Source organism: Delphinapterus leucas, chromosome 7 (genome assembly GCF_059928025.1).
Source record: "Delphinapterus leucas isolate spDelLeu-1000000601 "Yukka" chromosome 7, BTC_Dleu_Yukka2, whole genome shotgun sequence".
Taxonomy (NCBI): Eukaryota; Metazoa; Chordata; class Mammalia; order Artiodactyla; family Monodontidae; genus Delphinapterus; species Delphinapterus leucas.
In genome coordinates, this window is record NC_143135.1 from 54273932 (window position 1) to 54289177 (window position 15246).

General features: G+C 57.9%; 2 protein-coding genes across 4 annotated transcripts in view; both read left to right on the forward strand.

Annotated features, from left to right (window-relative positions):
* The window catches only part of CAPN5 (calpain 5), a 57070-nt gene that overhangs the window by 24031 nt on the left and 17793 nt on the right, over window positions 1-15246 (forward strand). For 2 of the 3 annotated variants that reach the window (XM_022593891.3, XM_022593892.2), the window contains exon 3: window positions 2257-2388. The exons of the other annotated variant lie outside the window; for it this stretch is intronic. In XM_022593891.3, the coding sequence (XP_022449599.1) occupies window positions 2257-2388 (132 nt within the window). The remainder of the gene's footprint in view (window positions 1-2256; window positions 2389-15246) is intronic. 3 annotated transcript variants of the gene reach the window in all.
* Window positions 2395-14952, forward strand: OMP (olfactory marker protein). The gene has a single exon (XM_022593893.2). The coding sequence runs from the start codon at window positions 7977-7979 to the stop codon at window positions 8664-8666; it is 690 nt and encodes a 229-aa protein (XP_022449601.1). The 5' UTR covers window positions 2395-7976; the 3' UTR covers window positions 8667-14952.

Sequence of the window (15246 nt, forward strand, 5' to 3'; positions counted from 1 at the left end):
TGGAATCTCAGTTCACCTCTTCCTCTGTGGCCCTGTGCAAATGACTTACCCTCTCTGTGCCTTGGTTTCCTCATCTATAAAATGGGGATGCTAACCATACGTGTCTCACAGGGTTGTTCAGCACAGCTGGGCACACAACAGGTGCCCAGTCATTGCAAGCTGTGTCTGATTGTTCCATTCAGGGTGTCCCAAGGTGGCCGCTGGATTCCAGGGCCAACCCCAGGTACCGCCGCCAACCTCAAGTCGTTTCTCTATCTTGAGCTGGCAAACCCGCGCCTCTCCTGGCAGCGGGAACACACCCAGACCACCATATCCTCTCCGCTCCCTCCCAGGCTGGCAGATTTGCCCCAGGTCTCTGCTCTATCACAGGGAGTCAGGGCAGTGCCGAGCCTGGAACCAGGGACTCCGGAGCCCTGAGCTCAGTCTCTCCCAGGAGCCAGAGAAGTGTCTGGGACAGGCTGGGGTGGCTGGACCTGCCCACAGGCTGCCCTGGCAGTGCCGCTTAGTGGGAAGGAGAGCTCTATTGCGGGGGCTAGGCTCTGTCTCATCCATCCACTTGCCTCATGACCCTAGGCGTCCCTGCCCCATCCTGGGCCTCGGCATACTCCTCTGTGGAATGGGTGGTCCTGTCTCTGTGCAGGGCCCACAAAGGGGAGGGGTGCCTCGGAAGTCACTTCCTCTGATGCCAGGCGGTAGCTGTCTCTTTTCCCATGGTGGGGATGTGGCTGGGGTCCTCCAGGTACGAAGCCCCCCTCCACCCTTGTCCTGCCTGCTCTTCCGGACCCCAGGGAGGCAGATGCTAAGTCATGGCTTCCTCTGGCTCAGAATTCTGAGCTGGGCCTGGGAGATAAGATAAGGACGGCAGCTGGGTGGGAGGCAAAGCCACTGCTTCCTGAGAACTCACTGGGTTTCCAGCCTCACTGGGTTTCCATGACCTGGGGCAGTTCCGCAGTCTGTACTCTGGGGGAGCCTCTTGCAGCTTGGCCCTGGGTCACCCTGAAATCCCATCTGGAGTGCTCATGCCCTCAGGGGAGTTACAGCGCTCAATGGCCCTCCCAAACTCTGGTTTTCCTAGGCAGAGGTGGCAACAGGAGTCCTGAACACCTTAGTGAGACCTGATGGCCCTTTGCCCTGTTTTCCCCTGCCAAGTGCTCTGCCTGCATGTTCTGTGGAGTCCTTACACAGCCCTGCAAGCATAATAATCTACTTCCTTTGCACGGGGAGGAAATGGAGGCTCAGAGAGGTTGAGCCACTGGCCCAAAGTTGCACAGCCGGTAAATGGGGAGCAGGAATTTGAATTCTGACTTCCTGACTCTGCTGCCCTCTGCTGGCTGCCTCCGGTAGGCCCTCAGTAGCTCTGTTGTGATTGAACTGGTTCAGGAGCACCAGCTGAAGTGGAGGCAGGCCAGTGCTGTGTGGCTGGGGTATGTTGTTCAACCTCTCTGGGCCTCAGTTTCCTCATCTGTGAAATGAGCACAATGCTCACCTCTCAGGATAGATCACAGTGCCAGCAGGAAGGAAGGCATGTCTCAGTGTTTACCTCCCCCAGCCTGTATTGTCGCCCCCCTTGGAGCGCAGTCACTCGCTGTCAGCTCTGTAGAGTGAAGATGCTGGTGGGTGAGGAGGAGGGGACTGGGGTGGGCACTCGGGGAGCTCTGGGGGTGTCTGCTCAGCTCTGCTCAGCATTTGCTTGCTGTGTGTCCTTGAAAGTCACTGCCTGTCTCTGAACCTTCATTCCTCGTCCATAAAATGGAATAAAAATGCTACACTGCTCGGGTGGAGTGAGGGTCAGATGAGACAGCCCGAGGATGTGCCCACATGGGTCCCGGGATGGTTGTCTCCTCGCTTCTCCCTGGCCCTTTGCACTCGTCATGTGCAATTTTGATGTGTTTCTTCCCTGCACCTCACCCCACTTTGTGACTGTGGGCCCCTGAGAGCTGGCTGGGATGGGCCCTGCAGGGCTGCTGGTGCTGGAGGACGATGGACACTGAGCCCTTGCTGGTCAGGGAGGACCACAGAGGGCAGGAGGAAGGTGGTGGCCTGGGTCCAGCCCCTCGAAGTCCTTCCACAGTATTTGCTCATCATCCAAACTTCAGCAGAAGAGCAGAGTTCTTCAGCCAGGGGAGGGGAGAAGGGCTTTCTGGGCAGCCCTGGGGGAAGCTGGATTTGGAGAAGCTGACCCAGGGCCCCAGTAGGCAAGGGGAGGCGTGCGAATCTCCACGCAGACAGTGAGGTCTCCTCTCGGCTTCTCCACAGGACATATGCGAGGACCCCCGCCTCTTTGTGGATGGCATCAGCTCCCACGACCTGCACCAGGGCCAGGTGGGCAACTGCTGGTTTGTGGCGGCCTGCTCGTCCCTCGCTTCCCGCGAGTCACTGTGGCAAAAGGTGAGGCCTGGGTCAGGCAGGGGTGCTGGGGAGACTTAACTCCACCTGGCGCCCTCCCCATCAGATGGGGGAGGTGCAGCCTGAGTGAGCAGGTGAGACCTTATGACAGCCTGTGCGGGGATGGGGCGGGGTGATGCCAGGGCTCCCCAGTACTGACTGAGCATCAGAATTGCCTTCCCTGCCCCCGCCAGCTCAGGGGCAGGTGCTGGGAATCTGCAGAGCTCCCAGCTCTGATGCGGCCGCTCTTGACTGTTGGGGACCCACTGAGCAGGATGTGCACCTGTGAAACGTGGAGGCCGCCTAAAGCATGTGCAGTGTGGAGATACCACTAACTGCGGCTCAGGAGAGCCCTGCTAGGATCTGCTGTGCGGCTTGGCCAGCTCTTGCCCTTCTCTGGGCCTCGCTCCTCTCGCTCTGAACAGCTGGAGGGATCCAGACAATCCTGTTTCATGATTCATGGTTCCAAGCAGCTGATATTCTGGACCAGAACCACAGGGTTTTAGGTTGGGAAGAATGGGCTCCGGTCCTGACACTTCGCCCTCTTGTGGCAGCATTCGGCGGTGCAGCCCTTAAGTCCAACACTCAGAGCTCCCTCCTTGGGGAAGCAGGGAGGCTGGAGTTGTGGTTTCTAAAGAGTAACTGATGGGGACTGCATCCTGGGTTCCCATGCCAGCAAATACAAGTCATTGCCCCTATCTCATCCCTGCCCTTTCTGCTCTTTCTGTAGGGACTAGCAGTAGGGCTTAAGAACACCGGGCATCCGAGTCTGACAGGCTCAGGTGCGAGTCCCAGCCTCGCCGTTTCATAGCTTTGTAATTAGCCTCAGGTTACTCATCCAGAAAGTTGGGATATCAGAGTAGCTCCCTCTCGGGGAGCTGTGAGGGTGGAACAAGGTACTGTGCTTAAAGGGCCTTGTGCAGTGCAGCGCTGCGGTGACCCCAGTGTTGTGATCATTAAGATTCATGGAACATAATGGGTGTTCCTAGGCAAGCAGGGTGCAAGGGGCAGATGAGTTTGTTCTCATCCTCTGAGGCGTCCCTCAGCCATCAGAGGGAGCTGTGCCCTTCGCCGAGGCTGGGACTGTGGTAGGTGTCCTGTTGTCATGTCTTCTGAACAGGGGTGTGACCTCTCAAAGCCACCCCCAAGTGGGCATCCCTGGGGCCTGGCCCCGGTGGTCCTGTGGGATATGGGAAGCTCTGTGCTGTAGGCCCCTCGGCAGAGGCCACTGCTGAGATCCGTAGACATGGGTGGTCATGGGGCGTCCAAGCTGGGAGGGCCTTGGAGAGCCTCATGGCCCACAGAGGCTCGGGATCTGGCGCTGTTCTTCGGGTGTAGAGCTGTCCTCAGCCCCCTGCCTCCAGGCTTCAACCCCCTTCTCTGAGCCCAGAACAAGGTGCCCCGGTCAGGGCTCCGTCTAGGGCTGGAGGTGGCACATGGGAACTCTGTGGGGCTGGCCCTACACCTCCCACCCGGTCCTATAATTGCCTGTTTATCTGTGATCTCCCCTCTCGAGCTCACAGACAAAGCTGGTCTATATCTTCCTGCTGAGCCCAGGAGGAGCCCGGCACAGAGAGGGCTCAAGAAAGTTTTGAGAACAGAGTTCCTCCCCAGTGACTGGCCAGCAGCCCCAGGCCTCCTGGGGCCTGCAGTGGGGCCGGGGCCTGGCCCTCTGTGTCCCCTCCTGGGGAACGGGCTGTCTAGTCATTTGTAGAGATGAGCCTCAGCTTACTGTGTGCCCTGCCCTGGGCCCGACCCCTGGGACAGCTCTCCACCTAGCAAGTGGAAGAAGGGGCCCCGGACCCACAGGCAAGAGGTTTGTTGTTGGTGCTTTGTGACCATGGGCAGGCCTGTGTTTGTCTCTGGGCCTAAGGTTCCTCCTGCAGGGTGTTGGGGCACCCAGCCTGGCTTGTCTGGAAGCTCAGGGGCAGATCTCCAGGAGCTTAGGTCCCTGGGAGGTTGGGCGAGTCAGGGCTGCTCTGGGCTAATTGCATTCTGCCTTCTGGTGCTGCTGTGGTGACAGACCCTGGGTCCCGGCAGCAGGCACGAGGTCCCGGGGAGCTCGTTACTGTGCCTAACCTCCCCTCCTGTCCCTGCTGACTGGGCCCTGTTTGTTGTCACCCCTCACTTGCTGGGCCTGTTGCCCTGCAGGGCCTCCCCTGCCCCACCCTGTTTTCTCCATGGAATGGGGGCGCTCAGCCTGAGCTGCACCCCTGCTCCCTCCACCCACCTCACACTCTGGGGATGCTGAGCCTCAGATGCAGGCACATCACGCCCCTGACACACATGCCCCCTTCTCCAGGAAGCCACCCCTTTACCTCTAGTACTTGACATGGCCTGGGGCCGACAGGCAGGGGATTTGAAGCCAGCGGGTCCTGGGTTTGATTCTGGCTGGGTTTCTCGCTAGTCGTGTGACCTTGGTCAGGTCATGTTTCTTCTCTTGGCCTCTGTGTAAACCTGACTTTTCCAGTCCCCATGGTAGTAGGAGGATTAAAGGAGCCCACGGGGTAGGGGTGTGGGGCAAGCCCATGGCATTTAGCAGCAATCTAAATCCCTCTCTGCCCCTCCTCTGGCCTCCCACCTATTCCTCTCTTCTGCCGGACACTTCTAGGAAGCAGGCCTCTCTGTCCTATGGCATCCCTGATGGGGGCATTATGGTCTCCCCAACTTGACAGTGCATTCCCTGAGGGCAGGGCAGTGGACTTTAGGTGACCAGGTTTTGTGGACCAGACGTCAGATGTGACAGTGGGGTGGAGCATTTGCCATTAGCCTGGCCTGGCCCAAGCCAGGTGAGTTCACCTTCCCTACAGCCTGGCGTGGCCCCAGGCGCAAGGGCAGGCCTGAGCCCTGCTCTGAGCCATGGGGTACCTGGGCCCAGGAGGAGATAGCCATGCCCCCGGTGGGGGGAGAGCAGAATTGAGCAGAAACCCAGCGGGGTGCCCGAGTGTCTGAGAGCGAGTTTTGGGGGGTGGGCATCCCGGGCCGGGGCCTAGGGGAGGCACCTTGTGGCAGGGCCTCGCAGTCTTTTAGTTCCACTTAAAAACGTTTCCCATCCCACCCCTGCCCATGTTATATGAGCAATCCCCGCCCTTTAACATAATAGCAGTTCATGCACCACACGATAATTGAGCACCAGCTATGCCCCAGCACCATTCTAGGTACCGGGGACAGGTGATTTTAAAAAGTACCTGGAAACAGCCAGTGTTGAGGGTTTTCTACATTTCCTTCTAGTCTTTTTTCCATTTGGGGTTAAAAGAGGGGCTTGTTCATTTGTTATGATCACGTTTTTGCAGTCACGGATGCAAGTCTGGACGTTGCTTTTCTCTTCTCTATTCATTCCTACGTCCAGCCTTTGGTGGGGCCTCCCAAGGCATCTGGTGGCCAAGCAGAGGTTTGTGGGAAGCAGTGGGCCAGCCCCACCCGCAGCCTCCCGCCTGCCCTTCCTTCCCCTCTGGCCGTCCTTGGTCCCCACGACTCCCTCCCTCCTGCCCTGCCTGTCTGTGAGGCCCCAGCCCTGGTAATAGCTTCCACCTTCAGCCTCTTCCTGCCGGTCGGTAACCCTCTGCCAAGGCCGAGACCAGGCCCTTCCCCAGGGTCCTGCGGCCTCTGAATCCTCATTGGTAGAAGCTGGACACCTCCGACCATGTCCTGCAGGCCCGAAGAGGTGGCGGCATTCTCTCCCTTCAGTGATGCATCCAGACCACACCCTCCCCATATAGACCCCTGCAGGCTCATGCCATTTGTCCCCCACTCCCCCCACCCCCGGCCCCCACCAGCAGCCCACCTTACTGCCATCCCCTGGCAACCAGCTACCGTGGCACCCAGGCATCAAGGGCTCAACACCTCCAGTTTCCCAGCCTTTCCCACCCCAAGTACTGCTGCGTCCCAGGGGTTACTGTACCTGTGTGGCTGACACCCTGCCCTCATCACCCTGGCCCAGTTCTTGGTTCTGTTCCTCCATCACCCTCACCTTCCAGCCATCTCCCTCCTTCCTGTGCCCGATGCACAGTTGTCTCTAAACCACATTTTGACTTCAGTCAGTGCCCGTGTACTCTCTCCCCATGTGCCCATCTTCCTCTTGTTGTCCTGGTCCTTAGGCCCCAGGATCCATCACATCAGCTATTCTCTTGTCGGTGTCACTCGTTCATTCATTCATTCAGGAGTTCTGGGGCTCCTGTGTGGCAGCCCTGTTCTAGGTAGTGACTAGAGTGATGAACCAGACAGCCACAGTCCCTGCCCTCTTGGCGGGGAGACATCACAGACAAAAAAGAAGCAAATGTACAAATAAAAAGCTGGGAAGGAAATAGCTCCTCCTCATGAAGGAGAGAGAAGCTCCCCGAACAGTCACTCCCCAGACACATTGTTCCCCTCTCCTCTGCTGCTCCAGCTACAAAGTAAAAGGCTCTGTGAGGGACAGGCAGTTTAACATTTGCTGCCTGGTTTTCTCGAATACCATCGGGGAATTGCTGTCAGCAGCCCCCAGAACTGACCCAAGGGCTTGAGGTGTTGTCTTAACAGGATCAGGTGCGTGGTCCCCTTTGGTGACCCTCTTGCTGTTTGTGTAGCCCAAGACCCCACTGACTTACTTAGCTTCCATCTAGCAATTGACTGTGCTTGTGGTCCACTGGGCCCTTCAGATTGTTTTCAGTTATTACACTTTGGCCTGTGCTTCTGTCCTCTTTTCTGTGTGTGGCAGTGTCATGGCAGCTTCCCCTCTCCCTCACCCCCACCCCCAGTTACGCTCACATTTCTTCCATTTGCCCACGTATAACAGCTGAGCTCCTGGTTCCCCCTCAGGCACCGGGGATACAGACGTTTGTCAGATTCTTCCATGGCCTCAAGTCTCCTGGGGGAAACTGAGGCTCAACACAGGGGTAATAAGTGGTGGGATTTTAGTAGAAGAGCTTCCTGGGCATGTGGCTGCTATGCGGCACAGGGTTGAGGCGGGGCCAGCGGGCAAGAATCATCCAGGTCAGTGATTCTCAAAATACAGCTCCTGGACCAGCGGTATCAGCATCACCTGGGAGGTTGTTAGAAGTGCAAGTTCTCAGGCCTCATCCGAGACCGATTAAATCAGAAACTCTGGGGTGGGGCCCAGCAAACTGAGTTTTAAGTCCTGCAGCTGGTTTTGATGCTCCCTGAAGTTTGAGAACATCGGTCTCGGTGAGAGATGATGATGGCTGGGCCGGGGTCCTGGCAGTGGGATTGGGGAGACGTGTTTCCAGGGTAATCCACAGGCCTTGCCGATTGGGCATGGAGGGGTGCGGGTGAGGCCGAGTCAAGGAGAGCGCCAAGGTTCGGCTTAGGTGACTTCAAATCTCAAATCGGTGGGCCCCTCTGGGCCTTATTTCCCACCCTCCTGCCAGGGGGTCTTCAGCCTCTCCTGATGTGTCTCCAGTGAGCGCTTGCCCCCCGCCTCCTGCCCTCTTACTGCCTGTAAGCAGTGCTCCCTCTTCACAGCAAGCCAGCTCTCAGCCCATCCGTGGTGGCCAGCGCGGTTGCCACAGCATCTGGTCCCTGAGGAGCCTGCCACCCTCCTGCCTGCCTGCAGTACCTCCATTACCGCTTCTGCGAGGAGTAGAGAAGGAGGCATGTGGGGACGCCCGCCCTCCTGCCCACTCCGTTTTGAGGACGGGGTGGGGCTGGGAAGAGCCAGTGGCAAAGAGGGGCGGGACGAGGAGGGGGGCGAAAGGGGAGACGGGGCCCCTCTTTGGTGGCCTCTCGCCTTGGCCGTGAGGCCCCAGTCCACTCGGCTCCTGGACGGTGGAGGCGGCAACAGCAAGGGGGCCATGGCGGAGGACGAGCCGAAGCCGACCCAGCTGGACATGCCCCTGGTCCTGGACGAGGACCTGACCAAGCAGATGCGGCTGCGCGTGGAGAGTCTGCAGCAGCGCGGGGGGAAGCGCCAGGATGGCGAGAAGCTGCTGCAGCCGGCGAAGTCCATGTACCGCATCGACTTCATCCAGCAGCAGAGGCTGCAGTCTGAGCGCTGGGACGTCGTGCTGGACAAGCCGGGCAGGGTCACCGTCACGGGCACCTCCCAGATCTGGACGCCCGACCTCACCAACCTCATTACACGGCAGCTGCTGGACCCCGCTGCCATCTTCTGGCGCAAGGAGGACTCGGAAGCCATGGATTGGAATGAGGCTGACGCCCTGGAGTTTGGGGAGCGCCTGTCCGAGCTGGCCAAGATCCTCAAGGTCATGTACTTCCTCATCACCTTCAGCGAGGGCGTCGAGCCTGCCAACCTCAAGGCCTCCGTGGTCTTTAGCCAGCTCTGATGGCAGCTGCCTGCTGCTACCCTCTCCCTTGGCCCACCTGCCTGACCCCTGCCCATACCCCTTTCCCCCATGTGTGTGTTTGGGGACATTCTTCTAGCTGCTGGCCTGTACTTGGCTTGGCCAGGACCCCTGAGCCTGCGTCCTTCCTTCTCTCCTTTCCCTGGTGCTGGTGCTCCTTTTCACGGGAGGAAGATGCAAGGGCTCCGTAGTCTAGAAGCTGACCTGGCTGCCGCTGCTTCTGCCGTAGACCATGGAGACCTGGTTGGGGCTAGTGTGGGAAGATGGAGAGGCCTTGGGAGATGGTCTTCTCTCTGCTCCGTTGTTGGGAGAGAGACTGAGAGACCAAGACAGAGACAGACACAGACCGAGAGAGACACCTCTAAAGAACCAGCCATTGGGCTTCCTCCAGAGACGGGCCCAGAGATGACAAAGAGATGACAAAGCAACTTCCTTGGAGAGTCTGGCACACAGGCATTTGCTGCCCTCCTGGCCACGATGCCCCTTCCCGGTGTCCGTGTCTGGAGGTGAACACTCAGCCTGCTGCTCCGGGCACCTTGTGTGGGCCCACGACACCTCAGGGCTCTTAAGACATTGGGCAGGGTTGCTGTGAGGGCTGATTTGGGCAGTGGGCAGTGGCTGGCACGCTGGAGGCTGTGCAGGCCAGCTCTTGGTTTTCTGGGAATGACTTCAGGAGGGGAGAAGTGAAGGGGGAGATCTCAAAAACGTTGCATAGAGATGTATCTATCTATACATACACATATGTATTGAGAGATAGCATGCTATATTCATATGGTTGTATTCCATACCTGCCCTGTGAATAAGTCTGAATTGCCTAGCTGGTTCCCTGGTGGCCCTTAGCAGGGGCTTGATCAGGATGGCCTTGGGGAGGGGAAGCTCCTGAGCCGGGAGACTTTGAGGTTCATGCAGAGAAGTGGGGAACAGTGTAGTAAACAGGTTTCCCTCTGCCTGGGGGAAGCTGGATAGAGGGGGTCCAGAGCCCTGGAGCTGGAGACAGTAACATCTCTGGGGCCTGAGGTGTCCCCTCCTGGGATGTCAGGCTTTTCCTGGCTAACTGGTCGGAGAAGGCAGGTGTGTCATCCTGGTGCGGCATCTTTGGTGGGGTTGAGGGGTAGGAATCGGGGGCAGCAGCCTTGGAGGGGAGCTGTGATGGATGGTGGTCAGCAGTGGGCTGGAGGTGACAGTGTGGTGTGACGGCGGAACACTGGCCTCAGAGGTCACAGGGCAGAACCCACTCACCAAACAAAGAGGGAAACTGAGGCACAATTGCTAGCAGATTCAGTTCCAAGCCCCAAGCCCCCCTCACGCTGCACAGGCCCAGTGAGCTCCTCTGAGGCCTGGCACCAGCCAAGGGCACCTCAGGAAGCGCCCCCAACACCGTGTCTCCAGGTCAGCCCTGTTTTGTGTCAGGGACGTGCCTGTGACATTTCCCTCGTGAAGCAGAGCCGTCGGGGGGCTGCAGGGCCCTGGGAGCAGAGGCACTGAGAGATGGAGGGTCAGAGCCAACCCTAGTGGCCAGGGCTGCCGGGAGGGCAGGCCCCCACTTTGGAGGCAGGCAAGCAGAAGCATTTGGAGTCGATTCTTCAGTGGGAGATTTGGCCGTGGTGTGAGCGATGGTCCTTTCTAACCTGAAGCTCGGGTGTCTGTTCCGGGACATGCTTGGATTCCTGCCTGCTTCTCTCCTGGCTCCGGGGGAGCCTGGAGGCTAGACCCCTGTGGATGGCCCTGTCCTTCTGCCTCTCTGCCTGACCCCTCCCTGCAGCTCTGGGGCCCCTCTTGCTGCAGACTGCTTGTACCCGCACCCTAGCGCGTCTGCTCTGTGCAGGCATGTGAGTGCCTCTGCCGTGCTCACTGTGTGTCCCCGGTAAAGCCTGTGTGTCCCCGCCTCATGGTAAGTGTTCTCTTCCCAGGAGCCACCCCTCCCTGGGCCCCCTCCACACCCCTGCCCCCTCCTCCTGCCGCTTTCAGGGCTGAGGCCCAGAGCAGGTGGTGACTGGCCCAAGGTCAGACATCAGCATGGGGTTTGAAACCAGGTCCCGTGACACCAAGCCAGGAACCAACAGCCCTGACAGTTTTTTCTCCAGTGGCCCCCAGACCAGCCTCTGTATGGGGCATGGAGAGAGCCATGCTGAGGCCTCGGGGAGACACTTGGGGCCCACAGGGGATGGTGGGGACCCACCAAGCCGTGCTCAATCTGGAGTCTCCCTCCCTTGCAGGGTGGCCGGGCAGGAGGCAGACGGGACAGGGGAGTGGCTGAGAGGTGGGGTGGGATCAGGCCTGTGCCCCGATTTCCCTAACATGCTGTATGTCCTCAGGCAGCCCCTGACCCTCTCCCAGCCTCAGACCTTCTAAAGGGAACAGCCTGGTTCTCTGAAGCCCCTTGCAGCCCTGCCGCACTGACCAGAGAAGACCCATGTCACCACGTCGCCTTAGTGCCCCACCTGACCCTTTGTGGACGGTGACAACAGAGGCCCAGGGAGGAGGCTGCCGGCCCACAGTCACAGAGGGTGTGTGGAGGGGCCGGCGACGGGGTGCACGTGGATCAAGCTCTGGGTCTGTGGACCTTCGACCCCATGACCCTGGCCCCCTGGGACGGGAAGGGCCGATGCCCCCATCCCATCTGAGGGCTCAGGCCCGGGCAAGGCTGGCTTCTCCCCCAAGACAAGGGCAGGCCCCGCTTCCGAGGCCGCTCTTGGGGCTTTGCTTGGGAACAGCCCCCCGGGCAGGTCTCGCATCCCGTCTTCCTCCACCCCAGGGCCCTGCCCAGGGCAGCTGCTGCTGCCTCATTTCCCTTCCCCAAGCCCTGCCCTCCAGCCCCAGCCTCCACCCACTCCTGGAGATACTTCTGGGAGGGGTGGGGGGAACAGAGACGGGAACCCAGGCTTCCCACCCCGAGGACAGCAGTAGAAGGCCTGGTTCTGCTCCTGAGACTGGGCCGGGGGGAGTGCAGGGAATGGGAAGTGAGGACCTGCTTTCCACGGAACCTGTGAGAAACCACCGAGCAGAGAGACCTGCCATTTCCTGAGCTCCTGCCTCCCACTGAGCCAGTGTACGGTAGTGTGAGGGACCCAGCCTGGCGCTGCCGCCAGCCACCACCCGTGTGACCCTGAGCAGCCTCTCGGAGCCTGTTTGCTCATCTGTCGGTGGGAATAGTAATGGTTCTTTCCTCATCGGGTCACTGTGAAGATGGAACGACTTAAAGCTAGTGAAGCACTGAGCTTCCTGAGAGGCATACGGGCTTCCTCTCTGGATTTCCTCCTTGTACTTTTTCCAATCGCTGTAGACACAGAGTCTCACTTTGCACCATGATTCTGAGAGGAGGGTGTTAGGAGAACCTATTTACTAAGGAAGAGTGTAGGGTTCAGAGAGGTGTAGTGAAGGGCAGCAGGCAGTGTGGGGTGGAGGGAGAGGCAGGGTCCAGGCCTGGCTCTGTGGTTGGAGAGAGTGGTCATGGGGGAGTGGATTCTCCTCACCATTACCAGGCTTGGAAGGGCCCAGCTGAGGGAACCTTAAGCCCTCACAGTCTAGCCTGGGAGCCTAGCCCGAGGGGCCGCCCTGGTCTCTGAGCGTCTGGCTGTGCTCACTCCTTGTGAACAGGGATCCCGGGGCCCCCTGCGGGTGTGTCAGCACCCCACGCTCCAGGTGGTGAGCTGGAGGCACTCCTCTCCCAAGGGGCTGGGGGTGGGGATTGCCCAATCTTCCTGGCTTCTTCCAGCCGTGGCGTCTGAAACTTGGGAATTTGAGACTCTTGGAATCAGAAGCTGAGAACTGAGAAACTTCAGATACTCAGAACCAGGGACCCTCTCGTTCTGAGGATCTGGAGAGGTCTGTGGCTCACCTCCCCCAGCTTACGTAACACAGGAAACTCCACTGTAGTCCCTCAGCCTTCAGCCCTGCTGGTCTTGTTTAGAAATGCTCCTGGCTGGCCCTCTGGGGTCCCAAGCAGAAATCTGTGGGAAGCTCCCTCTCTGCCACATGGACAGACATACACGCACACACTTGCACATACACATGCATGCTTCTGTGCACACACTCACACACGGGCATTCACTCACTTGCCCAGGGTCCCAGCAAGATTTGAGCCCAGCCACTTGGGTCTGGGTGGGAGTCCCTGAGGGAGAGCACCGAGGGGGTGCTCCAGGTGCTGGGGCACCAGGGGGTACTGTGGCACACCCATCAGTGGGACTCTGAGGTTTCTGGGTGATTCTGCAGTGGGTGGCTGTTAATGGGCACACGAGGGGCTCCAAATCCCACAGAGTTCTTGCCTCACTGCCCGGTCAGCCCAAGGAGGTGCCTCAGCCCCTTCAGGCCTGTTTTTCCTGTCTGCACAGTGGACTGTCATTAAGGTTTTCCTTTCTCCTCTTGGGAGGGAGGTTGACCAGGTCCCCCCGAGGTTTGCACACACCATGTACTCCACACACCAGCGGGGACGACCCCTCATGTGTACCCAGCCCTCCACAGTTGATGCAGTACAGCCAAGGCCGTTCTCCACCTTCGTTCTCACAATAGCCTTGGAGGGAGGGTAGGTAGATGCGGAGACACTGAGGCTCCGAGAGGTGACCTAGTCGAAGCTTAAGTCCCAGCCACACGCCGAGGTTGGTAAATTGGTGTCCAGCATCAAACGACAATCAGTATCAAGGCTACAGAGGACAAGGAGCTTTATTTGCAGGTCTTAGGAATTGCAACGGGGGAGACACAGATTCAGGTATAACCAAAGAGCGTTCCAGGGAAGAGGAAGTCGGGCTTGTAAAGGCAAAAGCCATAAGGTCGTTAAAGGAAATATTTGTCCTTGAGGCTGTCAAGAGTTATTTTAGGGTAAGGATCCAATAAATATCTTGAGTTTCTGGAACACTGGGCAAACGTTCTGGATGGCTGCGTTAAGACAAGAAGTGGTCAAAGTTCAGATTCCGTGCAGGTGGTGACGTGAAGAAATCACACTTTCTCAGTGGCCTCCCAGCTCCGTTTTAGAGCGCTGTCTTAGTAAAACTGACTCCATTTGTATTTTCCTTTCACACCAGTAGTGTGTACAAGCTCACCAGCTGTCCAGGCCCTCGCTGCGGCCGGCATTTGGGGATTTTCCTCCCAGAAAGACTCAGCCAACTGTGGAGCTGGCCCTGGCCCTGTGCTGGGCGGTGGGGATCTGAGCAGGAGCTTGGGGGAGGGGCTGCCGGACGGCGCCCAAGGGGAGGGTGGGGTCAGGAGGACCCTGCAAGCTGCTGCTCAGCTGGCCCCGGAGGGACAGGGACGGGGATGAGGCCGGCAGAGGGAGCCACCCGTGCAAAACTGAGGTAGCCTGAGGCATCACAGGGTGTAGATTCCTATAGGGCCTGAGGGAGGCAGTGTTCAGGGGTGAAGCTGAGAGCTGCCCGCAGGGCTTTGAATGCCGGGCCAGGGAGCTAGTGTCCCTGGCTATGGGGCTTTTCAACTGTAGTCACGCGAGAGGAGAGACAGCCTAGTGAGCCCTTGGACCCATCCCTCCACCTCAACCACTGCCAACTCATGGTTGATCTTGTTTCCTCTACAACCCCGCTCCCCCCAGGCAGCATGTCATTTCATCTGTAAATATCTCTGGATGTATCTCTGAACGATAAGGACTCATTCAAAACCCGGAACCATAATATCGTAACGTAACTAAAATAACTTTATAATAATTCCTTAATATCATCAAATGCCCAGTAAATGTTCTGGTTTCCACTCTGGGTCACAAATGTTTATATGTATATTTTACAGTTTGTTTGAATCAGATCCAAAGGTCCATTACTGCAGTCCGTTTGTTCCCCTTCATCTTTTCATTTTTTTCCCTTGCAATCTAGTTGCTGAAGAAGCTAGTCATTTGTCCTGGGAGTTTCCAACCATCTGGATTTTGCAGGCTTCGTTTTCATGGTGTCGATTAATATTTGTCTGTGCCCTGAGTTTCCTGTGAGGTAGCACTCACCTCTGGAGGCTTCATAAGATGCGGCACAATTTTTTTTGCACAACTGCTTCATAGGCGAAGTTCTCTCAGGAGGTACATAATGTCGGGTTGTCTCTTATTTTGTGACATAGGAACCATCGGTGATCCTAAATTGATGTTCGAAGCCATGATTGCCTAAATCCATTATTTGTCAGTGGTTGCAAAAGAATAGGAGTCTGGGACTTCCCTGGTGGCACTGTGGTTAAGAATCCACCTGCCAACGCAGAGGACACGGGTTCAGGCCCTGGTCCGGGAAGATCCCACATGCCGCGGAGCAGATAAGCCCGTGCACCACAATTACTGAGCCTGCACTCTAGAGCCGTGAGACAAGTACTGAGCCCTTGTGCTGCAACTACTGAAGCCCGTGCGCCTAGAGCCTGTGCTCCGCAACAAGAGAAGCCACCGCGATGAGAAGCCCGCCCACCACAATGAAGAGTAGCCCCCCGCTCGCCGCAACTAGAGAAAACCTGCCCACACAGCAACGAAGACCCAACACAGCCAAAAATAATTTCTTCTCACTTCTTAGATGGAATTCATCACCAGATAAAAACCTCCCTTCATCTGCTATTGGTTACTCTATGGCACAGTTTGTATAGAAAAGTCAGGTTA

Excerpts from the sequence above, each read along its gene's own strand:
- OMP (XM_022593893.2), top strand. The coding sequence starts at position 7,977 with ATGTGGGGACGCCCGCCCTCCTGCCCACTCCGTTTTGAGGACGGGGTG.